This window comes from Epinephelus lanceolatus, chromosome 17 (assembly GCF_041903045.1).
Source record: "Epinephelus lanceolatus isolate andai-2023 chromosome 17, ASM4190304v1, whole genome shotgun sequence".
Classification (NCBI taxonomy): Eukaryota; Metazoa; Chordata; class Actinopteri; order Perciformes; family Serranidae; genus Epinephelus; species Epinephelus lanceolatus.
This window is the reverse complement of record NC_135750.1, coordinates 32,880,806-32,908,250: the sequence shown is the minus strand read 5'-3', so window position 1 is coordinate 32,908,250 and position 27,445 is coordinate 32,880,806. Positions and strand designations below refer to the sequence as shown.

Sequence of the window (27,445 nt, the reverse complement as noted above, 5' to 3'; positions counted from 1 at the left end):
AAAAAACATTACTAACCCTTTCCACTATCCTTTCTAGGGAGCCGTAGGGCACTATGCACCCCTGTGGAAGAAAAATGTATTGTCATCTGAGCGGACCTGGTTCTAACCAGTGAGGTCAAAGTGAAAGCAGGTGAGATTAGTCAACAGTACAGGACGAAGGTGGGGGTAAATATGTATATCTATAGAGAGACGCTTGAGTCATGTTTACAGCCTAAAGAAGTCCATATGAAGCTAGTTGGAAAGGCACTGTGACTTTGTGCTTCTGATGAGTGCTTACACAAAGGAAAAAGCTTATTGCTGAGTTCCCTCTGGAACAGAGAGGAGATGATGCACTTTCACAAGTCATGACATTAAGAAAAAACACTTTACTTTTGCTTGAATTCATTTTGGTAGTTTGAGTTCCAGCTGGAGGAGTAAGTTATTGCATTCATACATCACTGACCATGGAAGCAGAACACAATGAAGGACAACTCTTGAATACTAAAAGTCACACACACAACCTTGAGTTGCTCTTTCAATGCAGGAAAAATTCTATGCTTTGAACTGAAATGAAGGTTCAGTATGTTTGAAGAAACAAAATATAATGTAATGGGCTGACCCTGGTGCTTATAATGGACACTAAAAAACACTTGAATAAGTGTATTTGGGAGTGTAATGTGTCTACCTCTCTCTGATCTGCTTTTTCTGACGATTTTATCAAAACCCCGAAAATATGCCCGGTCCCACATTGGGACTGTCATTGTATTTAATGTGCGAGTCACTTTATTCAGTGTAGAACTTGAACACCAGAGACCTAAAAGAATTCATGTTACCATGACTTGTGTCTATGAGACAGATCAGCATGACAGAATTGTTGGTATTCATGGTCAAATTCTGTATTTTTTTTTATTTTAAAAAGGCCTATTCTTGGGACTGTTGCAGCCTGAAATACCCGATTTCAAGGCAGCTTTTCTTTAAAATTGCGATGCACGTTGCAAAATTTTTAAGTTGTTGTTTTTTTAAATGAAATTACGGGGGCAGGTGAATATTGCAAAAAAAGGTATGATTCCATCTCAGATTATGAACCTATTAAAATAATCATTCAGTGTTTCCCACAGACTCACGTTCTATTTGTGATGTCAAATTTGGAGTAAAGTTGTGGTGATTGGACAAGTTACAAAGTCACACAGAATTCCCTGGGATTAACTGAATTTGCGTTAACATTCTGGAGGAACTGAATCACTGACATAATGTAAAAGCAGTTGCTTATAGTAGCAAAGCCACAGGGTCCAAGAATGATCACCTCACTCTACAGTTTCCCTCACCTCTGTGTAGCGTTTTCGCAAATTTCAGTTTTGCAGATGTAATGTTATTGTTTTGGTTCAGTCTTACTGCTCTTATTGTGCCGTTTCCAGATGCAGCAGGCAGCCGTTCAACAGTTTTAAAAAGTGACAATGACATTTTTCTCTCTAGGCAGTTGACAGTGAAGACAGGCAAGACTACAGGAAAAATGTGTTTCTTAATAAATAGCCACAAAAGGAATGGAAGCTGCTGGACGCCATGAACTGAAGAAATGAAAAAGTTTAATGTGTACCTATGGATGATGTGCTGGCTCTGCAGGTAGTCCAACGCCAGTGTCATCTCACAGAGGTAGAGTTTGACAGCGTCCTCGCTGAACTGGACGCTCTGCTGCAGATGGTAGCGCAAATCTCCTCCCAGCAGGAGGTCCACCACCATGAACATGTCCTCCTCGTCCTGGAAGGAGTACCTGGGACCAGCGGGGGAGGACACAGTGCTCACTCACTGTCCAGTGTAGAAAGATAAAACATGCTATACAAACAAAAGCAAAGACTGAGCACACAAACACATACACAGGGGCTGGTATACTCTTGCAAGCAGCACACAAAGTACAATAGGTGTGCAAAGGTTACACGCTAAACATCTGCAGACACACATGAATGTTTATAGAAACCCACACAAGGTCAAACACAGTCAAAGACCTTGAATATGTGCAGGAAAACATGCCCTTTTCATGCATCTGTCTTGTACCTAAAAAAATACTTATGAATCAGCAACCTAAATGCATAATGCATATTTATGTATAAAACATTCATCGCTATTCTAATAACATGCAACTTATGTGAAGGAAATGCAAATAGGGAGGACGTGGTTGTCGAGATTAATGCTTGAAAACTGCCTATCTTTGCATGATGTGACTTAATTGAAGGCTGCTCGTGGTCCACTAAACATTTTTGTCAATCAGGCTTACTAATCATGCACATCAAATTAAAACACAGCCTCTCAGTGATCTGGGTGGGGATTTGTAACACTCCGCTCCACAATTTTTACCCCAGACGCTGAACAAAACATTAAGCCACGCGGGTGAGCAAACTGTTTTTGTACAACAAAAATCTAATTTCTCATCTAAGAAAAGACAGAATAATATCTTAATAGGCCCCCTATGTCAATTTACAGAGAAGGAGGGGAAGCCAACCAAGCCTTAGTGGTTTGTTCTATCAGAACTCAGTTTAATGTGGTTGCTACTGAGCCAATTCTTTATTTTCCCATTAAAGCTCTGATACTGTGCCGATATTACTTCTTTTTATAGCTGCAGGTTCCCTCTGTATCTTAAGGCCTGGCCCTCAACACTCAGGGGGGCATTTTGATTGGTCCTATTCAGGTGCAATTTCCTGCCTCTCTATAAGTGAGAAATGGGTCCAGTGTTTGCTGCGGTGGGAAAACCATTCCATCTCGTCCACAGATTGGTGGTTCTGCCACAGAAGAAAAACCCATTTGCCGTAGTGCTGGTTCTTTCTCTTCTCCTAAAACACAGCGTAGATTAATTGATGAAATGGCCCTGACTTTCATGTGATGGGATAGATAATGGGTGGAAAGCACACTCTACTAACTCAGTGAACACAAAAACAATAAAAAGTTTTCTGAACAAGACTCCCACATTTCCCCTTTCTCATTACACACCCTGCCACCACTGCGACGAGACAGTCCCGTAGCATGCACTCAATAGGAAATGACAGTCGAGCCACCTACGTCAGACACAGTAAACTAACCTGCCCCGACCCTTCAAAGATCATCCACACTGTTAAAACACAGAGCAGCCTCGGCAGATGGCTGGCCCCAGGATGTTGTTGCCGTTGGCAGGGATTCCTCACTGTCACCTTTTTATCACCTCATTGTCACAGTCTGATTCCCAGTATCCAGTTGACAGATGAGTTTCCTCTGAGGCAGCACTCGCTATCTCAGTGTTCCACAAAACGGTCTCCCCATTCCATTGCTGAAATATCTGCGCTCCTAAGAGAAAGATTGCAGCGGCTCGCTCTGGTTGTCACTCCCTTCCCCGCTTTCGCTGAGGTGACAAGGAGATGTCAGATATGGGCCGACAACTGGAGCATATGAAAGCTCCAGCGCTGACAAGCCTTGTCACCTTTAAGACTCTCGCCAAGGATGGGACAGGGGAGAAACACAGGCTATTTTATTCCCCATTTTTTGGGAGCACTTTGCTCCAAATAAAAACAATGCAAAGTCCACCAATCTGACAGTCCTTGAATCAAATAAAGGACTCCTCTGCAGTCTGGGAGTGGAAAAGATACTGGTTAAACAATAAAAGAGGAAAAAGTGACAAATACAGTTTTAGTTGAAGGACAATTGTTTGGAAAGATTATTTTAAGAAATCCCTCTATCCGTTTTCTGGCTATTCAAGTCTTGGTTCTGATGGCAGAAGGTTATAGAGGTCAGTTTGCTTCAGACAATTTCTGTGACTTTCTGAAAGCCAACATCTGATGCCCACACTTAGTAAGTGCCCAGATGTCCGGAAGTGAGAGGTTTGAACATTTCTCTCAAGCTCCTTTATTTCCTTTTTCTCTGTACAACTTCTCGCTTTTCGTGTGTACAACCAAGAACAAAACCATAAAGCAAATGCTCTTATCCCCATTTATAGGGGTCATTCTGTCTCATCCCTTCTCAAGATGGCAAGCTTTATACCCCGTGATTCAGAACAAGTATTATCTCTGTTGTCCTTTAGCAGGAAGCCTGGACTCTTTTGCTTAAGGCCGGAGTGTGCTAGAAACCAACTTGTTTGCACAGCATGTCGTCTGACTATGTCAATTTGCCACTTCCTCAAGCATGTTCCTGGGGGATCCCAAGGTTTTCCTTAACCAGATAAGATATACAATCCATCCAGCATGCTCATGGTCTATCCCTGGGTCTCCTTCCAGGTGTACATGCCTGGAATACCTTTACAAGGAAGTGTCAAGGAAGAATTCTATTCAGATGCCAGAACCACCTCCACTGGCTCCTTTTAACATGAAGGAACAGCTACACTCTGGGTTAGGAAAGATGATTTCAGACGCTGGTATTCAAGGACATATGTACTTTAAGGGAATGGTATACACTGGGGATGACATGGAGGAAGAGAGATGAAATGTGACAGGTTGTTATCTAAATGTAAGCTGATGATTTTGTCAGCATTTGGCAGACAATAAGATCAAATGCATAAAACAGATATTTGCATTTCCATCAATCATCTGCGTCATGCATGGAAAAGGAAGAGATCACATATGGCTTCCTCTGTTGTGCTGATGTTTGATGGATACAAAACTAAGCTGTAGCCAAGAACAACTCAATCAAGCCCAAGACAGGTCCAAGACCAGGTGCAGTTGAGTCCGAGTCAAGACTAAGTCCAGAGCAAATCACGTCCTGTTTAAGAAACCAGTTTTAATTATGGTGGAATCTGCGTCCATTTTGCCATCACACGTTGGCTAAGGGATGTAGCTAGTGACTTCCTGTTAGTGATGTTGCTGTTACTGGTCTGTGATGGCGAGTGCTGAGCTCAGAGCGAGTGCTGCTTGCAAAACTGGTGCAGTGCTAGAGAGCAATAGGCAGAGGGAGAGGTTTTTTTTTCCACACATCATGTTGGTAGGATCAGGCAACGTTCTGTACAACTGATCCTGAATCAGCAGCCAGGAACAACTTGAACAATTTTCAATAGCTGAGCCTGAGACAAAGAAAATTTGAGTCCAACAAGGCACGAGACTCAGTCAAATGGTCTTGAGACTGGACTTGAGACCAAGAGTGGACTCCAGTACTACAGCCCTGATGAAGAATTTTTGTTTTGCATCTCCTGAGGAGTTAACTAGCACTAGTCACATACATCACTCAATCTGCTTGCCCGTTAGTTTTGCCTTACCAAATACAAAATGCAGCCTTGAGTAGAGGCCAATATTCACTACTCTTTTCAGTTTTTATGTTTGTTTTCAACAATTGATTGAAGGAATTATGTCTTTTTAGCTGATAAATGCTCCACTATATTCACCAGCTAGTTGCTAACTTTCTCTATCTGCTGTGTGGTGCTTGGCAGAAAGTGTACAGTTGGTTTAACAGAGCTTATTTGTTGAAACGTGGTTGATAAGAGCAGTGAGTCTGAACCAAATGGTAAAACTGTGGGCTGTAAAACCAAAACAACGCGCTGAAGAAGATTTTACGCTCCGTAGAGCTGAGGGGAACTGCAGTTATTTTTTTCAGTGGATTTGTCACTATGTACGACACCTTTCACATTACACACAGCCATTTAATCCACTGTCAATATAAAAATACCGACTAGCGCAGCTTGAACTATTTTATATAAATGGTACAGAGAGCTTCACACACTGGGACACTGTAATGGGTCAATGTAATGTTTTACCACTAATCTCATTTAATGTGCCCTCTGTTGCTCCTCACACTGAAAAATGAGCACAATTTATTGAGTGGTGCTTTACAATGAGCACACAGGAGTTGCGGGTCAAACCCTCGAGTGTGAGTGAATGCCTGGCAGTAATCTAGCGTCTGGGGAGAGCAGTTATTGTCCAAAACCAGGAGGAGGCCATGTGGAAAGGCCAGGACAGGACTGGGCTGCGACAGTCACAGCGACTATGAGAGGAAGGTTAGCCGGCTGGAAGGAGTACAAGGAACAGGCTGAAATAATCAGGCCACAATGACAAACGAGCCCAGGGAGGCAGGGAGGAGAGAGGGAAAAAGAGGGAAGCGGAAGAGGAGAGAGAGAGTTTTGATGAAAAAGCGACAGAGAAACAAGAGCTTGTGATTCTGTTGGCTCGAGCTGGTCTGCAAAGTTTCAATGGCCTACATAAAGTTGATGATAGAGATGGGCTGGCTGGAACTGGCTGCATGTCTCAATCACAAGACACTCGCATGCTCCTCTGAGGACTCCAGCAACAATGGTGTGAGTGAACGCTGCCTTTCCTTTCAGCGGCCTTCAAACGCTCGCCTTAAGACACAACACCTTCACTGGCCTGCTTTCACAAGGTGCACTTTCAAAGTCATGCCCTACAAAAAAAGTTCTTCTTTAAAAGTAGTGTGAGGGGCAGTTTAGGTAAAAGTCCTAAATCCTTCAAGGCCACAAATCCAGGGCAACATAATCTGTGGATGCACAATTCTATATTAAAGACACAGACTCCTGTGCTTTTGGAAATGATCCCATATTTTGCCTTTTATGAGGATGATTTAAGGCTAAGCCCCCTCACAGGGCTTGTTATATCTGCTGACTGGGGGTGTAGAGGCTAATTTGTTCCACAGTCTCCTAAGGCCTTGTTCCACACAGGCCTGAAATCAATATTCCTAATGGATACTGAACAGGACACAGCACATCCATCCTCACCACTCCTCTTGCTCGCTTTCTGACTCTGATGAAGGGATGGATAGTAAAAGGAAAGCGCCATATACCGCTCCTTTAGATGACTCACCACTGTTTTGGTTTTGAACCTTTAAAATCCTTTAAGACGATCCCAAGGGACTGTGTTTAAAGCTCTAATTCTTTGACGACAACGGCTACAACCCTAGCTACCCTTGCCGCTCTGCGATTTTTCAACAGCACTGTGGCAGCGTCCATTTGGTCATGATTCACTGCTGCGTCTCTGGGCCCTCAGGGAGGACGGGTGATGCTGTTTGAGAGTGATCTGTTGTGATGTAACGCTTAAGGCCAAACCTTGCTTTTATAATGATGTACTATACTTCGTGGACCAGGGGATCAAATTCACTGCTACGCTCCGATGCTGGTTATTCTCTGCTCCTGGGTGGGGAGAGGTGACCCCTGCACTTTGAGGCTTCGAACACATGCAAGGGAAAGTAAAAGTCAGCGTCTTCTCATGTGTCACAAATCCTTACAAGGATTTGTGTGGATTTGGTGCGTGCAGTAGATGATAGTTAATTTTTCCTCCTCCGAGGTAATCCATTCAGCGTACCCTCGACTCCTACACATCATATCTATGCAGCGAGGGAATGGTCGCAGCAATTATTGTGGGCTGCAAACTTGACATCCGCCCAGCTTAAGGCTGCCTTTACCCAGCTGACGGAATTCAGTGTGGGCTTTCACAAGGTTGCCTCCTAATGAATTTTCTCTGAAGCTATGGACGAAGCTGTTCAAAAGCACTGAGAAATTCAGGATGTCTCGATGAAAGCGAAACCCCGCTTCGAGACAGAGAGTGTGTCTTTGTGTGTAGGTAAGAGCTGGAGGAAAACCTTACAAATCCTCTTAGTCTGCACATCTCTTTTTTGACAAAACAAATCAATGCCAAATACTTTTTTGTGCTGTCTTGTGCACCCCTCCTCTCTACTTGATGCCCCCCTCCTCTCTGTGATTGCGGGAATCATTACTTCCTCTGACAGCTGTTTGGTGTGTTTGCCTGCATTCTCTGCCGACTCTGCTGACTGTCTGTTTGGCTCCCTCCTGGCACTGTATCAATAAAAAAAAAAACACTCCTATGAAGCTTTATCAAAGATGGCATTTCTCGTGAATTGCATCTTTTTTTTTTGTTTGCTTTTGAGAATAGGCACTTCCCAAAAACCCCAGCTGGTCTATTGCGCATCCATTAATGATGCACTGAGGTGCCCAATTGCTAAGCACCAAAAATTGTAACATTCTGTTTGACAAGCCTATGGATACTGGCAACTGTCTGATCTGCAGGGAATTGGTTAAACAGCATACCCATGCAGCGAACCAATTAGGTTCCTAGTTGTTATACAGTACGGTAGAGGATGGGAAGATGAAGCGCTGTTCTCATCAGTCCTATCTCATTACCTGTCCAGCTGAGATGCCGTCTCAAGCAGCCACTAAATGAAGCAGACAGTTTATGTGCTGCATACAGGTGCAACACATAACAATGCTGGCACAGATGCTCACAGAGTATCTGCGTAAACTGGGGCAGAAATAACAAACTTACCATAGACTCAAGCTATAAATTGATTTCCTTTATGTTTCACTGTGTTCTCCTCTCTCCAGCATAAGAAGGAAATGCTCAACTTTCCTTCAATTATACATTTTGTGCACAGAGAAAGCTCAACACAGAAAGGCTTTAGTCCCAGAAGATGGTCTTTACAGTGGCACTGTACGAGTCCATTCACTCGATGAGGACAGAAACAATCCACACTGTATTTTCAGCCAGCTTCTGACTGTAGGTTTGCATAATTAGGGTACCAAAAATGGTATTGTAGATACACATTGTCACTCTCTCTGGTGGCTTTGCGTGGGACCGCTCTGATGACACTATTACCAACATCAACATCAACACAGCTGCTCAAGTTCAGGTTCTGTGTATGCAACATTGACAGACTCATATAGTAACAGCTCCAACCAGACACTATCACACAGCTGTTTTAATGAAGCATCCCTCATCACACAATCTGATGGCAGCAAAAACAGCCTGTTAAGGATGTGCCTTTGCTCTCTGCAACCCTCACCGTGATGCTTTATTTGTTATGCAGATTTGACAGCTTCCCTATGCTTTTCATGAAGGCAAGCCAAATCCAAGCTCTGGGCAAAAAGAGGGAGGGGGACGCTACTATTAACAAAAGCCATCAAAAGGCCCTTTGAAAGGTCGGTTCATCCTAATTACCTGAAGGTACAAGGGGGTCTAAGCAACTCACTTAATTATCGACTAAGTGATCAGAAAGCCAAGAGAATTGCTGAATAAGTCAGCGGAGCTCTTTCAGTTTTAAGGTGGTAGTTTAATGCACATTTGCTTCCATTTGGTCAGGTTCAAATGTCCACCTGCAGAAAAAAAATCTTAAACCCTGATCACACCAAGACGTGTTGCAAAACAATTGTTTTCCTTTGTTATGGCACACCTGGTGCGCACTCCTCTCTTCTGCTGTATTTTTGTAAAGGTTTTTAGATGTGCATAAAGGTTAAATTATCCTCAACTTTTTAGTGCTTTGACTCATCAATACCACACTTGGCCCAGGCAGCCAGTCAAACCACCCAAGAGGTAGGAACAGTGCGAAAATGGAAAATGAAGACGTAAGGTCTGCAGTATCAAATTACAATGAAGGTCACCTCACATTAAGTACTAATTGTCAAACGCATGCGTGAAGTTGAATGAGCAGCCAGGTGAATCTCTTTGGTGAGTATAATGCTGTTTATAATGTGGATAAATAGGCTCGCTAGCCAATTAGCTTTTGGACTGAGAGAGAGCTACAGAGTATGTGAGAGGGAAGGGGGGATTCATATCTCAAGTTGTGATAGTTCCATGTAGGCTGCATGTCTTTTAGACAGAGACAGACTGCATGTAAGGGGGGGTGGGGGGGAGGATTACAGGTGATCAGTTTATATGTGTTTTTCCTTTAATCACATTTGATTGCCCGGTTGCACACGCAGCCCCGCTCCATAGGCACACCACATTGTTTTGACCAACACACTCTGCCAAGGTGTTTTTGAAGCAATCAGGCTCATAGCCATGCGTCTCAGCGTGACTGGCCCTTACTGTATCTCTAGTGGAATCTGGCCTTGCAGGTAATTTTGATTTTATTTGTCTAGGTTTTGAGATCTCAGAGATTTCTGTCACCATCAGATACAATGGAAGTAAATGTAAATGTATTTGTGGTGCTCAAAGCATTAACAGAATTTACATAAAAAATCAAATAGCATTGTTTCTTTCCAGTAGCAATGTCCAAGTTAGTTTGGATAATTCACAGTCCCAACAATGAATTACTTCCCACCAAATGAATTGTCATTGTAAACCAGTGTCAGCTTGTCCTGTGGATAATCGATGCCAATGCCATTTTCAATGCTGTGAGCACCAGTGATCACAGCATTGAATTTCCCACCTATTATTTTAGGGTGGATGCAGAAATCTCAAATCCATGGCATATAAAACAAAAACTCTCTGCATGGCTGGATATCACTGAAGGTACATCAAATAGTATGTTTTTTCTAATCAGAGTGAACTGACCCTCCATGTTCATGATATTATCTATCCTCATTGGTATACTTATGGATGTAAATGAGAAAATGTGTATTATCAAGAGCAACTAAGTATGTGTGTGACCGTTACATTTTTGGTATGAGGGACTCCGGCTGAGCTCATGTTTTCTATATGCTCCCAGTGAGATGGACAGGCCCTTCGTGGAGCATCTTTGTGAAGCTGATTTAGAAAGCACAAAGAGGAGGTGTGAAACTTCTCATCCACATGTAGCCGCAACAATACAGTTTAGCATCTTTGTTACCAATGGCCATTTGAAATAGTGTTGGATGCAGAGTATGAGAGAGACAGCAGAGCAACACAGCACATGGAAAACTAGAACACAGAAGGCTTTGGCAGCCATTCACTCCTGCAGGGAATTATACTATAAAAAATACACAGCCCTACTACTGTACGCTCATTAAAATGCCCTCAGTTTCTCGTAGATTAAACTTAAATCATTTACAACTTGATGAGGGAACAAGCTTGATTTTGTCTTGGTTCATCTGCTCACTACCTGCACATAATCAATCCATCACGGAATGTGTGAATAACAAAATATTCTGCCGGCGATTGCTCAGAGAAGATTGCACGTGCAATATCATTCTACCAATTACAGAGAAGTAAAGTGCTTTGTGTAATATGCCGTGAATGCCGTGCCAGGTCCCCAATTACATTTAGAAATGTGTCCCGCTCGGAGATGAGCGTTGAATAATGAAAGCAGCCTCCATTCACCCACATATCAGACTCAAGGGAAGAGTAAGGTCATTTCAAACCACAGTAATTATCAAATGTGTGCTTCATGGGCTCAGAGTCAAAATTAATATCCCAAAAATATCTCTGCTGTTTAAATTGTTTTTTAAATTAATAGCTGTTGGTTTCTGGAGGAAAATTTGTTTCAAGCCTTAACGAAACTAACAAAACTTTTTTTCCAATTTCGCCAAATGCAGAGAAGAAAGTGCATGCAACACGAGGAGCATAATATTCACAAAGAATACATCTATTTTAGGGCTGCAACAGATTTTAGAGTGAACATGCACTTGTCTAGTGGGAGGGTAAATATACAAAATGCACAGACAGACAAAGCAGGCGACCGACACAGGTAGTGCAGACCACATTGAAAGTGTAAAAACATAGGATAGTCACCAGAGATTTACTAAAAAAACATGTTCAATTTCCTGTAGGATCTCAAGCTCTCTAAAGACGTTTCGGACCTCATCTCTCTCTATGCACTGCTGTTTGTTCATGTACTTCATGGCGTACATCTTCTCCGTGTCCCTCTTTTGTACAATGCAGACCTGCAGCAAGTGAGGATAGAAGGGAGAAAGAGGGGGTGGGGGGGGGGGGGGGGGGGGGGGAGTAGGAACGGGAGAAGACACGAAGACAGAATTAAGGATATTAGTACAAGATAAATGTGTGTTCAGACAGTTTGCATACAATATGTGCATGTGAATTTATAAAATAACAACAGTTCTAATTGCAGAACTGTATTGGCAGGGAAAGAGAATTACATCACCGCTAAGGTGTCGGAGCCAAGTTTCAGCTTCACAAATGCGGCCACGCTGCTATGCAAATGAAATATGTTTTCAAAATAGCCCACAGCATCTATCAGCTGTTGATTAATGCGACTGTTGAGATAGATGCCCTATTCTATGCAGTGCTGACACGCTGAGCAACTCTAATGAACTTCATTTTCAAACCCAGAAGTTTGCGGCAGAAACCACTTCCAAACAAATCACCTCATTATTTATTTATCGCAAGTTTTGTGGGTTTTGTCAGGAAGTGGCTGTGAAAGGTCAGAGGCAAGACGGGACTCCAGAGAGGTCAGAGTCATTACAGTAACATTACTGTGGCAACCACGGTCATTAAAAAGATCATGTGTCTGCTGCAAATCCTGCCTTGCAGACAAATAAGGTAATAAATCTTCACTCTTTGTTTTTTTTCTTTTGACTTACTTTAAAACCAGATACTTAGGCATTCTTAATCAATAGATGCTAACATGCAATGGAGACATTGAAGAAATTAGTTTTTTTCCTCAGTCTATCTTTGTACAAAACTCATACACCAAATGTACATTGAGAGAGTTGTGGCACTACAAAGGGATTGCTTCATGGCCAGCAATGAGAGGAAGAAAGCAACCAATAACTCTTTCAGCCTTCAGCGCATATAGCATGTCTGTACTGTAATAAAACAGACTTGAAAAAAAAAAAAAAAGAATCTATTCTTTAATGTGGCTTTACAGCAGTCTCCAAAGGGTGGTAAGATCTAATTTGCATGACTGTTGAGAAGGGATACCACCAACGCTCAATGCTGTCAGTAAAATGCCTAAGTGGGCCAGAGGGAAAAGGCACATTTACAGTGGCTTCAAATACAAAATGACAAACAAGATACACAAAAATATTCTTACTTCTTTTTTTTTCTTTTTTTTTTACCTAATTTCTTCAGTATCATGTAAATAAGAACCCTGGTTTCCTTAATCTGGGGAAGGGATTGAGAGAAAACTGGTCAGCTCAGATTTCTAATGGAGATAGTGGATTTCTTTGTCCTGTTAATATTCAACCCAATCACCAGATAAAGTGTTGGCATCCTAGGTAAGTTTCTGCAAACAACAGATAGGTTTCATTGACACGTTGTTATGTAGCAGATACGTTCCAACTTACTTACATTTCAACAATGCTGTGGTTAACGTGTGGTTAGCTTTAGGCACAAAAACCACTTGGTTATGCTTAGCAATAAATCATGTTTTGGTTTATTATACAGGGATTTTGAGGCACAATCCCAGCAGGAAACACAGCAGTGTCTTGTTAAAAAAAAAACGCCTTTTGTTTTACTATCCCAGCAGGAAATTTAGCCTTGTCTAGGTAAAGAACAACTGCATTTCCTGGCACTATCCCACCAACGGGTCACTACAAAGAACCCTACGTTTGGAGCTTAAAAAGCTGAGGGAAACACACTGACAGGTTGCTACAAAACAGCCATGTTTGGATCCTAAAAAGCCACCAGAAAAACACACGAGTCGCTACAAAACACCCACGTCTGAAGCCTACAAAGTCATGGGAAAAAAACACAGGTTGCTATAAACACAACCATGGTTGTGCCTAAAAGCCGATGGAAACACACCAACAGGTCGTTACAAAACACCGACATCTGGAGCCTTAAAAGCTGCTGGAAAAATACAGACTGATCGTTACTAAACACACACGTTTGGAGCCTAAAAAGCAGATGGAAACACAAGTGTTTGCTACAAAACAAAGTGGTCTACAACTTGACAGGCATCTTGCTTCAATGACATATTTCCACCATCCCCTCCACCTCCCAATGATTAAGTCAGCTTATATATTTTGTTACTTTAGAAACAATATGATATGATACAAATGAGATGTGCAATTGTGGGCCTAGTATTTTCGTGGTTTGCAGAAACGTACATTGGCAACATCTTCTTCTGGCAACTAGGCTGCAATATTTATGTGGATTTTTACAACAGTGTGTGTGCATGACAAAGACTTGAAAGTATCTCTGTGGCAGCAGTGCAGCAGGAAACATCATTACTCATCCTTGTAATACACTTGAAATATGCCAGCCTTGGTTAAAAGCTCTGGGAGGGGGTCGGATTGGAATCTGATTACCGACCACCTGCAAGTAAATGCACTCTCTGATTTAATTTCTCTCAGCAACCTGGCTTCTTGTGTGCATGTAAACATAGTGACTGTGAAAATCCTCACAAAAGACTGAAGTTCACATCATTATTCTCTGTCCAAGTACTTGAGGAATAAATCCTAAGCAGCTGTTTTGGCCCTAAAAAGTGTCCCCCAGTGCCCTGAGTGTAGCACTTGACCATCCTGTGAAGCATTAAAAGCTAAGCAGCCCCCTGCTATTTCTGTTACAGACAGAAGGCCTTAGCTGGATTGAATTGTCCACCAAGGCACAGGTTTCCTCATTACAGTCGGAGCCAGACAGATGGCTGTTTTACACAGCACTCTGGCCCTGATGCACCGCAAAAAACACCCGTCTAAGCTAGTCCTTTACTCATTTGTTTGGTCTTTAAGTCTCACAAAAGACAGGAAAAATGCCAGTGGGGAGAGAAAATCTCCCTTGCCCCCATGCCAATGGATGTTTACTATGCAGATGCAATAGTTTATCATTTTTCATCATGAAATGAGTTACTCTGAAGTTGTCTGCTCTATTCAAATTATCTCTGCATTATAAACAAATCATAAAGATTAATGAAATCTGAAAATGCTTCGGTAACATAGATTCCCCATAGCACTGATGGAGTTTATTCACTTGATTGAACGAGGGGGAAAAAAAAGATTTTAAGAATGAATACCAAAGTAAATGAGGTGTTAAAATGGACATTTTCCATGTGGTGACAAGAGGAAATCTTTTACTGTGTAAAACACCATCTATTTAATTGTGCTCATGGTTTCCCCTCAAGCTCAAATGAGTGCCAGGTCTGACTCGGCTGTCTCTCCTGTTTCCTCCGCCTGGATCTCCTCCAAGCACATGATTCCCCCTACTTCTGTCACTTTCATTAGCTCATCACGGCTGAAATTCATCAGACCTGTTCCTCCTCTTTATGAGGTGTCAGATTAGACTGAAGAAGAGAGTTTCAATGAGCTATGCAGTTTGACAATGATAACTGCAGATTGACTGCTCGAAATTTGTAGTGATCAGAATTTTTTGACCAGTTGGACTATATCAGCTTCTCAATTCTTGCCAGCAACTGTCCAGTTTGAATTGGCAACAGTCACTAGATTTTTCAGCTTCAGTTAACTATCTAATTAAGCTAACATTATCTACAAAGATACAGTCTGTGACTAGTAGGGGGGTGTAGTGAGGGCGGAGTTAGGGGGAAAACAGTCCTTTCTCACAGCCTGTAAATGCTGGGATAAAGCAGTTTATAGAGGAGTACTTAACCCAAAAAAATGACTACAACTTCATAATTTCTACATTAATATGTCATACTGTGTGACCTAGAATTTGTGGGGAAAACTTAGATTTACTACAGATCTACAAATCTACAATTCAAGTCTAATTTTTCCAGTTGTATGCTCAGTACTTCCAGAAATTTGAGCGTGTATAGAGCCAGCACATTTTCATATCTAACTGGGTAAATTAAGTTTATTTTATTTCAACCAAACCAGTGTTGGTGATTGTTAAAATTATGGAAAATGAAGTGTTTTTTACAATGATAACAACATCTGTTCATTACATGGAGTCTGGTGGGTTTGACAATAGTGATTTCAGAGTTGTTACGGGTTAAAACAAAAATAATCATACACTAACAAAAAGATCTATCTCTGTGGGGATCCTTTCCATAATTTCTTCAGACAATTAGAATAACAATCAAAGCATGTCACTGGCAAAACCAAGCACTTTTAGTGGAGGAAAAATTGATGGTGCAAACATGCCCTGAGTGTTATCATTGCAGCCTTGCTGCTACTCTCGCTCAATACTGGACCAATTTCAACAAATGTTGTTCCCATTAGCCACTTAGAGACAAAAACATAGGAAAATAGGGACCAGGTTGAAAATACCTTTTAACTCTGGATGTATAAGTTTATTTGACATGCATAAAGCCACGCAGTAACTCTTCAGCATAATAGATCATGCTTGTTTTCCCCCTTGCTTAAAAGGATGTGATGTTTCGTGGGCGTTCTCCTAATTACCGACTGTATCTATGAATTTTTTGTAAACACTGCTTTGCTGTGTAGCTTTTACTTACTGTTTGTATTTTTTAGCAGTATGTATTTCACTTATAATGTTACCAGAGAAAAGGCTTTTAGGATAAGGACTAGGCTATGTGTTGGGCACACATTAACACTATCTCCTCTAACATTGCTGGGGTTGCTACCATGGAAAGGTAAGAGCAGAGCTGCTATTGTTAACCTAAACTTTAACAGCATTCAGGACTGGCTTCCATACAATTGAGATATACTACACAGTGGATGTGCTAGCCAAAAAGGACTTTTACAAAGTAGTTAGTTACTGATATGCTCCTTCGACTTGAAAGTAACACTTGTTTACTTATTGTTAGTATTAAGCCAGTTCGCTGGATATGCTACTCTCAAACTAAACTTCCAGCTTGTTGTTGCTGCACAATCATGTGGTGGAAGGATCACAGTGTGGGGAACTGCTTGGAAAAAGCAGCAAATTAAGATTTTCGTGACATCAACACGCCAACATGTTAAAGAGCTGCTGGCTGACTGGTTGTAAAACTTACAAGGCTAGACAAATCCAAGTCTCGAGTTTTACATCATAACAGTTGGGGAATCAGGAAGGACAAAATGGCTGGTGACCATCAGGAGGGCTCACGTAAACACTGACGGACATGCCGACTAAAACAGACCCAAGTCCCACAAGTCAAATCATGCTTATGTCTGCCTTACTTATTCCAAACAGGTAAGAATATTGAACAAATCCCATACTAATAAGTCATATAATACTCCAGTGTGTTTAGTTTTGCATTTTGCCAGTCATCATAAGCCCAAGCTTGGCCAGTTTACAGTATTTTACTCATACTTGTAACTAACTCATTTTTAAGCTAGAGCAAAGGCAGTGGTGAAGGACAACCTAGGGCGAGTCTTCTCTCAGATCTTGCCTAAGAATCACCAAAAAGGGCTTCAAAATAACTGAGCGCCATGTTGGCCTCAGTATTATTCAATTGAAATGTAACTTAAGGTTGTGAAAGAAACCAGAAAGGATACATCACACTGACTTCAGTAATCGATTGCTGCTTACATTAGAGCAGAAAAACACTCTTTCATCTTTTCCTTACAGTTTTGCTTGTTTAAGTATTTGTATCAATAAATCTGAATTGGTATTGTTATCAATATTATTGTCATTAGCAGACGCTGCAGATTTTTAATATCTGATGGTTGAAATACTGATAGGACTTTCCATATCCCTATAATGAAAAGACAGGGCACTTGAGGAAAAACCACACATTTTTCAATTTAAAAATGTGGGATATCAGCAAAAAATATTGCTTATTGCTTTTTTTAAATTTAAAATCCTGCTATTGGATTTCAAGTCTCCCTATCAATTCAACCATACCCCGTACCTCCTTTTTAGACTTTTTTTTTTTTAGCCTTCAGCATGATAACACGCAGCTCCAGGCCCTCCCTTTTTCCATCTCCCTCGTTGAGCTCAGCACAGACCCAGTTTCTCTTTGCTCTTAGCCAGGCCAGTCTGTACCATCTGCACTGTGCTAGAAGGTAGACTAAATGAACTCTCTTTAAATCCTACAAACAGGAACCCAAAAGGTTATCTCCACATTTTCATCCTCCTACTGTTAAGGCAAATAAGCCTCTCTCCCATATGCACCTCATCCCATTTATGTTGAAGCAATTTGCCATGTCTGCATCATCTGGGAACAAGAAACAGTCGATTTTTAGAGACACTCGCAGGCTCAAGAAAGACCTATTTTGGAAATCTTATTTATGGCTCTTTTGGGAGCAAAAGCAGTAACAATCTCTGATAGAGCATGCCAAAGGTCTCTTACATACAATCAGCGAGCCAATCACAAGAGACCTCTGCTGTGTGCATTACATGTAATATCAAAATACCTTGTGTACGTGAGAAACAGCCATGATGTGTGGGAACCTGAGGTTTTCTATATGAGGCCCTTGAGTGACAGATGCAGTACAGAACTCCCTAGACATTACATTTATTTTCTATTATTGGGACAGAACACAGTTTTCTATGAGATATAATTCGTGAGGTTGAGAGCACTATGAAGAGTGTCTCAAAAATTGGTCCCTGCTTAAAACTTCATTACTTCATGACCAATGGCATATAGGAAGCCAAATGTTCACTGTGGTCTATTATCTATTTAAAGCAAGCATCGAGTCATAGCATACTGAGATGAATGGTAGCAAGTAAATCTAAAATCTTGTAGTCTAATTTAGACATAGTTAATAATAATGTAAAGTATATGCATGCAGCAGTATTCATTAAGCATCATCCTTCAGCTTCCTTCATTCTTATCCTTTGAATTATTTATGTGGCTTCATTCAAATACAGGCTGCTGCCCCGTTGCCCTTTTTTTGGTCTGATGTGCCCCTCTGGACCAAATAAAGAATAACTTTTAAACTTCTATTGCTGGTGATACTCTTATATTTACTGTTGTGAGAGAGCCTCCCAAGATCTCATTCAACAAGTCACCATCTTCACTGTTTTCTGCTTTACTTTCTCTTGAAGATTAAATTGAGAGGGAAATCCACATCTTTCTTTTTCATTCTTTGTGAATGACCACTGAGTTCTTGATCTTCATGTAGGTGGTTTGCTCAGCAGTTATTGTTAGTTTACATGTTTGTCTGAAAGAAAGAGCTAAAAGGACATTTTCAGTTTAGATTTTGATTATTGCAGGTGCCCATGCTAGGGAGGCTGCATGTTTCTGACTTGATGGTGCAGCATTAGATATTTTTGGATTTCAAGCCTGTTGTTTAGCACTGTAAAAGGCTAACTGTTGACTATGTTTACCCAAGATGAATGTAAGCAATGGTGTGCAATGACATAGTTGCCTATTTGGGCTATCTGACCATTTCTTTACATATTTTAAGGTGCATGTCACAAAATAAATGAAAAAAGAGGTCAAATGCAAGGGTCAGGGTCAACTCATGGTGCAGCTGAACTTGGGGAGAGATTTGTGATAGAAGGAGCTAATTAGTAGCGTGGCCAGACTGAACAGGCTGAGAAAGACCAGGAAATTACCATGACAGATTTGGAACTGCTTTATAGAGCCATAAAATATGCTGGACACAAGGGACTTCCACTGTGGGGTCAAAACAGTCGAGATGAAGTTTCATGGCAGCTAATGATGGAGAAGCAGAGGAGTGAATGTAGCGCTATGATCTGCCCGGGGAATTTGAGTGGCCTCAGCGAACAGACAACTGGGTGTCTGCCACCATTCCAAAGGAAATATTAGAAATTTTGGCATATATAGTCCAGAGAGAAATTGTGTCTAAGGCGAGGGAGCTTTCACTGTCAGATTAATGGAACCACCAACTACAGTGTGTTTATAAGCAATTTCTAATTGTTTCTCAAAAGCACAGATATATATATTTGTGTGTTATTATGTAAAATTAAAAGTTGAAAATTTACATTTCTTTACATTTCAACAATGCTGTAGCTAAGGTGTGGTTATGTTTAGGCATAAAACCATTTGGTTATGGGTAAAAAAAGATCATATTTTAACTTAAAACACCTGCTTTGGGTGGCAAAATCACCACTGAGAATGCCAATGATGTCTAAAAAACAACCAGTGTTGTTGTTGGTCCTGAACAGAGGTCTGCAGCTGGCAGCTGTCTCACGTGTGTGTGCACATACATCATGCACACTCAGTTATACTGTGCAGCACCCCTCAGTGAAAATATAGTCCCACACACATGAATATAGCTTTATACATGAACCGGTGGCTAGCCATAATGTGAATATTTATGACTGAAACATTGCATTAATCTGTTTTGAATTACTGCCACTACCTCTCAAAACTCTGTGCAGGTCTGGTAGTTGGAGTTCACTTCAATAAGTTGTTTCCTGTATACTGTAAAACTTTATACGTTAAAACTCCTGTTTATTTTGAATGGATTCATGTTTTCCTAAACCTTTCATATTCTGTGTTGCTATTCTAAGTTCAGGACATTGCATTATGTGCAGCTATTGCTAGATTTTCTTTATTAAGGAGACCGATGATTGTGGCAGCTGTAGAATGTAAAACCCACAGTTTCTCAACCAATCAGATATCCCACTGTCAGTCATCTCCCACCGGCCCCATCTTATCTGGAATCCTCAGGAGCCGGTCAGCAGAGTGAAATGATGACTTTTAAAAAGGATTTATTCATATATTCATTGGGCATATTAGCAATTCAATGCATTAGAGCAGTTTAGTATGGAGCAGAAGAAAGTAACAATTTTGAGGCCAGAGGTGCGAGGCAGAATGTTTTGCAATCTATTTGCATATGAATGGAGACATTTTCACCTAGACTGAAATCCGTTGAGATGGAAGATTCCGGCTTTCTCTGTGACGTGCAGGCTGAGGGCTGAGGCACCGGCAGAGTGATGGCTTGTGAGACCAATTCTCTCCCAGCACTAATGGACACTAAACTGTTTCTAATTAATTCTGTAACATTATCTCCAAAATGCTAATGGTCAGCATGAGCCAACCTACTATTTCACTGCAGGCAAGGTTTTCATTGTGAAATTCTAATTTGGGAACACCTGCTATTTAGATTGCCTTTGAATATTTGTCACAGATAAAGGTCATTTTGTTTTCGAACAGGAGGGGTGGAAGCTAGGCCGAGACCGAGGATGGTGCCAAATTTCTCTGCTGGCTGGCTGACTGTGCATCTGGGGAAAGAGCTGGCAAAAAAATTGGCACATTCACCAGACCAGCCTCAAGCCTCAAGCCAGCACCAGTCATCCAACAAAAGGAACTCATGGTGAAATAAACTATTTCTTTATACCATAAAACACTGACTAAATAAGCAGCAATCAAAACATCTTTTGTATTATTTATTAAGAGTTTATCACTCAAAAAAGCCCTCTAATCTGCTTCATCCAGATGGGAGTAAATAGTGCATTTGTTGGGGACTATTTTCAGCTGCTAATTCAATGTGCAAGTGAGTATTTGCAGCAACAACACAGTGTATGTGGTACTGCCTCAAAACACAGTTCTGTGCCTGTGTTTATCTTAATGAAGCAACATGTCACCCACTATAACTGTGTGGGTCTTTAACGCTTTGTTAAATTTTTTTTGGATACACAGAAAATATTTGTTAGTAGAATACTTTTTCACTGGTTTTAGATTTTCATGGGATTTGTTGACAACGAGAAAAACACATTACCAGATTTATCCTTTTACTGTGCTGCTTTTGCTTGTATTCACTTGTTTACCATTTGAATTTAAATGGGGTCATTGTCTGAGGAGAAACAATGAATGTACACCAATGTTTTGACCAGCTCTACATTCAGCATGTGAGTTAAACTTGCTGTCACGGTCCAGGTGACAGTGAATTCAGCACTGCAGCTGTCACACTGCTCTGGTCCCATGCAACAGGGAAGTTGAATGGTGCTGCGGTTAATGAGCAAATACAATTGAAGGAGAAAAAACAGGCCATTCACACGGGCTATGTCCAGTTTATACTTGGCTCCAGATTCCACGTCTCCAAGCAGCGGGAAAGACGACAGCGCTGGCCCCGAGTGAGATGCTGTCACAACGTTGGCTGTAATCTCTGACCACCAGCTGCACATAGCACCTGTTTATCTCTCCTAAAGAGAGCTTTTTAGAGGTGGCCAGGCACAGACACAGAATAAACACATAGGCGGGACCTATCGATTTCTCTGTGGACAGCGAAGTGTGGAGTCATTTGATGTGGAGGAATTCAAAGATGACGACAACGCACGTGAAGGAACGCTACAGATGAGAGCACCTGTCCGTCTCATCCTCAAAGACAGGCCGCCCAAAGAAAACCTCCTTTGAATCACATCCTTTGCATCCGATGCTCACTTTTAATAGTTTTGAGCTCTGAAGCATGAAACTAACTTTGTTTTCTGCAGCACAATCATTATTTAATCAGTGCTAAGAGAGGAGAACGGCACTAATAACGAGGAGCTCGGCAGGCTATTTCCTGGAGTTAATCTCTATAGGGTCAGCTGGGGGCGCCTGGCAGCCAGAGAAACACGTTCCCGCGATTGAACAACACATTAAAAGATCCACCATTCTAAATAAAGCTGCCACAGTTATTCAACCATATGTTCTAAAAACTTTTGAAGATCTCTAATGAGGCAGCACGAGCAGCAGTTACAGAATAACAATGGCTGGTCCTCCATGGCTCGTGATGAGAGCAGCTACTTGTAAACTCAGGTTTGAAATACACAGTAACCCATTTATAAAAAGCAGCACTAATCCATTAATAATTCAGTATTTCATATTCAACGGACCATCAGAGACTGCATGGTAAACCATGCAGGTTGCATACAGCAATGAAAGGGTAAAGATTATAATTGTAGCACTCAAAGTAGTTGAGCATTTGATAAAGCTGATGTACTTGAATGATTTCTGCATATTGGGGTTGGCTGAATGCGCTAATTATAAGTTCCTTTGGATAAATGCGTCAGTTAAATAAATGTGATTCAAAGTTATTCAAAGATGCTGTAACTGATTTTGGTGCAAAAAGGAGCAATACAGGAGCTATATTAGTGTACAAATGTTTTGAAATGAAAATAAAACAAAGATATAAAATCAACCAGTGAGCTCCGGGGCTAGAAAATGAAGCCAATGTGGAACTGCCAAAAAGTGCAGTTCCTCCAATGGCCATTTGAGGCTGGCTCTAAAGGTGAGTCAATCCCAATAGACCCGAACTTTAAACTTTAAACTTTTAACTTTGCCGAACTTTAAAGCAGAAATAAACATGTTTACAGCCTGGTGCAAAAAAACAGTCTCTAAACTTCCCGTTCATGACAACTGAATGGGGGTTTATGTAACTCCCCACTTTAAATGTTATTAAGGCAAAAAGGTGTACATAATTAAGGGCATAGCCAATTTGAGTGAGAGGTGGGTGCTGCTGGTTAACAAGTTGCTACTACAGCGAACATGTTGTGTATGTAAGGTAACCATGGCGTAACCCCAGTTTCAGAGTAGCCGTAGCTGTCACTGTTGTAGTGTGTTTTCAGGCCATGAAATGTAATTGTTTTGGTTGCCTAAAAAGTCTTGTTTAACATTTGCTTGTACTAAAAGACCCTCTAACTAGTCAGAGGTTCAGTTTTTCAAGTAAGTACATTTCGTTTTCATGGTTTCAAGCCTGTTTTTGCTAGCGCAAATTAGCATTAGTATTATCACAATTAACCAAAGCTGTAAATGCACCTTCCTAACCAAGATAAGAGCTATCTCCAACCTCTCATCCAAATATGGTCACATTTGGCTTCAAAAATCCACGATGGCGATGTGCAAAATGCCAAACTCGAAGCTTCATAACTGGATTTCGCAAATCAATGGCTGACGTCAGTCACAGTGGCTACATCCATTATTTTATACTGTCTATGTATATAATTTAACATCTCAAACAACTGTTTTAAAGCATGAGTCTTCCTAAATTTGCTGGAAAATTCCGTTAAGGCTCAATGTGACCCTCTAGTATGACCTACAGTATCTACTGAAGATCACGAGACTAATTATATATTCCACTGAGACGTTCTCTGAGAGGCTCTAGCCTTTTTAGCCTGTTGCTGGATAGGTGGATGAGGTTAACATTGGATAATGATTCCAGAAGACATTGGAGAATCCTATTTAGTCTGGGTAAGAGAAGCTGTTTGTGAAGGTCACCAGTACAATTGAAGCGTACAGATTAAAAAAAAAGTCTATTAGGTCACGCAGGTAATTCTTTAGCTCGGCTTAATTAAACCCAAGAGGTGCTTCCTCCTTCAATTTCATTAAAACTTTATCTGGACTCGAGGCACCAATAGTCCTAATACAAAAATAACTTCTGTGGTATTAAAAAGACAAACAGCTCCTCCAGTACCCTTTTATTAACTGAGGGATTACAACTGAGTATTGTGCTGCCACGGTTATGAAAGAAGAGGTGTAGAAAATATTGGAGCAGAGTAAGACTGACAGGCCTATAGGCAAGAAAGAGCCTCAAACTACACACATAATAGGAAACCAGGAAGTTCATTACAAGCCTTAAATAATGTGTTAAATCCATCACAGAAAAGGCATTATATCCTACCAACCACTACGATCTCACTGATGGCTTTTACAATATATATATTGTAGACATTTATCCTATGATGAGGCAACAGGTCAGTGCATGTTGAAGGACACTTTGACACGTGAACCCAACATATGGCACCAGCACCTTCAGGGGCTCATGATGATTTCAGGGGCATTACTAGATCATTTATATTATCTAATAACATAGCCTGGTGACATACTAATACATTATTGTTATGTGAGACTAGAGTTTGGATGGGTTTGGTTGTCATATTATATAGTTATGTTTCCTATTCTGAAAAGCTGCATTAAAGATAAGAGTAAAAACAATGGTGACTGACTCTTCTTTAACTGGTTTAGTTTACCTGACTGTAACCTTTTTGTTTTTTAATACTGGCATTATTCATGATTTTCACAAAGTGTTATTGTGTTTAAATACTGTATCCTCTGAAATTATCACAAGTCTACCCAAAAATATATCTGCATTATACAAATATGATAATTTGAGAAAGTTGGACTGAAACTTAATTTGAGAACATTCCTTATTTATCCTTCTGATTATGTTTGTAAGCTTCCCCATTTGTTAAAGATGACAGTGCAAAATGCAAATAAGAAACTCTTCCTCCTAAATGAATGAATTAATTACCTTGGTTTATAAGAAGATCCTTATAGAGATAAAACTAAACTGAAAATCTATTGGAGACTGCTCTTGTTAACATCCTCAGTGTCTGAAACTTTGTTGAAGTCAAGTAGACCAATTTCAAATAAGGCAGTTTGAAATGTCACAGTAGCAAAAGCAAAGTTGCACATGATTCCACTTATGCCAGCCTCACACCAAACAACTTTTCTAACAATTTCGCTGGAGAAGACAAATTTCCAACATCTGAATAAAATCATGAGAGTTTTAGCTCAGTTGGTGTGTACTCCCGTGATCTCAATTGTTTGGTGTGGGGTGGCCACAGAACTCAATCCAAGCTGTCTTAGGTCAGTCTTTTTCTCATCTTGATGTCCCACAAAATCAAACATTTTTCATATTGTCTTGAGATTTATGTCTTGGCTCATGCAAATACTTAAGGTTAATGACATGAACATTATCAACAAGCAATAGCTGCACTCTCTACAGTGCCCAACAGGTACGGAAGCAGCGAAACGTCCGCATTTAATTCGACTTGCATCTGATCCACCAACAGGCACTTATTTTACTGAGAAATCTGAATTTATGAAACAGTTCTCCTCATTCCCACAGTGTCCTCCCACTAAAACAGCACTTCTAAACAACATAGGCTGGTTACAAATAGCAAAATCCAAAATGTAAAGTTGTACACAAATACAGTTTATCTTTATGGATTATACTGATGCCAAATCAACAAGAATACTGTCAACATATGACGGCCATCTTGGGTTTCTCGAATTATGTGTTTTTGCAGGAAATCATTAATATGCCATATTTCTTAAAGGGGGTTTGGCATAATATTTTACACCAGGAGCAAGATGGGAAATAATCCCAGAAGGAATCTAGCTGTAGTCTTGCACACAAAGACCCTGCAAGATTCCTAGTCTTTGCAAAATCTCATAGTGCGTGACTAAAAATTCACACTGTCTTTAGATGTAACAGGCTGTTGCACTTCGGTCTTTTATGAGTCTGAGTTTTATAAAGTCTGCCGGTGTATGGGTAGGCATTAACTGCTTCAGTATCAGGGTCCTATTATTGTGCATGCTGGTTTGCTGTCATTCTGTCATGGCTTACTGGGACACTTGAATAGAAGGGAGCCAATATTAATGTTATTAGCAACACTTATGTTTTTCCTACCATTATAAGTCAGAATGTCTGCTGTGAAAAAGGCCTTCTATCCAAACACCTCAATTAGTCACAAACTCTAATGTTCTTCAGATAATCCCTGTTATAAAGTCATAATTTAGTCACCTACGTACAGTACTATAGTACCAAAGCATCAGTCATCACAATCAGACAATAATTGTGAAATGAAAAGGTTGACACAAGATCTTGGGTCAGACTCTCTTACCACTCGGCCACCTTCATGTGGTGTCAGGTAGTATGTTGATATATCTCTCTGGGAATCATACTCCTATCCTGTCTTTGTGTGCCCTGACCCTCGGTGGGTGAATCTCAACAAATAAAAATAAAAGCCCAAATTCCCTTTCTGCTGCTCTAAATCTTTCATAAGTTTAGACATAGAGATCTAGGCTGCGCCCCAGACCACTGCCTCAGCCTCCAGCTTTTCTCTATCTACCCAGACCACCCTCTGGTTAATCTCAATGTTACGCGCTCCTTGAACACATGCATGTTTTAAATGCTTATTAGCTCAACATATCACCCGGTCACTACAAAAGCTCTCTCACATTGTGTCTCAAAGTGGAGCATAACTGTTAAAATCCCAGAGATGGCTGCATGTTGTTTACCTTTACAACCCCCTTCTTTCTTACTCCTCGTCCCCACCACTGTTTTGCTATAGTTAGCAGTCCTATCAATTGTTGTCAGAAGGTCTAAATCTCCTGGGACAACAAGGCTTGCAGAGAGGAGAAAAGGGGTTGGGGTGTTAAATTTAGTGGACTCAGTCAGGAAGCTGCAGATTTTCTGTTTTCTAGGTCAGGTAAGTGCCAAGTCGGCCAGAAGCCTCTGACTGAGACACATGGGGAAACACGAACAGATAGAAGACCACTGCCTGAGGGGAGGAGAGAGAGGGAGAGAGGGACGGCAGCTTGTGTCTCTCCTGTTAAGTTCAGCGCAAATATACTGTACATCAATTGCAGACATCAATAATTCCCTCAGATTAACTTTCAGCTTGTGTTTCTTTTTGGTACGATGGTAACACTCAGCCAGCAGTGACTGAAAAAGACTTGTATAAGGCCTAGTCAACAAGTATGCAAATATTTTTTTGAAAACGTAGCTTTTTTTATGCAATTTGTCCATTGTCCACATTATGGGCTGTCATCCTCTGGTCAGCTGGTCGATATGCTCTTGCTCAGGTCAAATTCTCAGTGATCGGACAATCTCTGGTGTTACTTGAATAAGGTCGTGTGTCCACTACAGCACTTCTTTTCCCAGCTGAAATCGGCAGTTGTTGCCATTTAGCACTCGAAGATGTCCAATGTGACAGTTGGTCTTTGTGGAATTTGTTCCACCACTTCTACACTGTGAATGGATGGCTGGTGACAGTGATGAGTGCAGCGTTTTACCCTAAGTTTAACATTTTTCAAAACTCATTTTTAATCGAAAAAATGGATAAATAATCACATAAGAAGTATCGGATTTTATCACTATGGATTTATTTTACGAAGTCTCCAAAAAGACACTGCAACACAAGGATGGATTATAAAGCTTCTGAAAGGGATACGATCACACCGGAGCCCTTGTTGGAGTGGCAGGATGGTTAATGTTAGCTTCTGGGCTAAAAATAGTGTCTCTCTCTGGTATGCAAACTGTGTTTTAGGTCACTGAAAACTGACCTTTTGCAAAACTCCTTTCGGTATGAAGAAGTTCATAAAC

General features: G+C 40.8%; 1 protein-coding gene across 1 annotated transcript in view; it reads right to left on the bottom strand.

Annotated features, from left to right (window-relative positions):
• The window catches only part of stk32c (serine/threonine kinase 32C), a 95,033-nt gene that overhangs the window by 23,683 nt on the left and 43,905 nt on the right, over positions 1-27,445 (bottom strand). Inside the window, exons 3-4 of the mRNA XM_033613588.2 lie at positions 11,373-11,524; positions 1,574-1,747 (exon numbers count right to left, since the gene is read on the bottom strand). Of these exons, the coding sequence (XP_033469479.1) occupies positions 1,574-1,747; positions 11,373-11,524 (326 nt within the window). The remainder of the gene's footprint in view (positions 1-1,573; positions 1,748-11,372; positions 11,525-27,445) is intronic.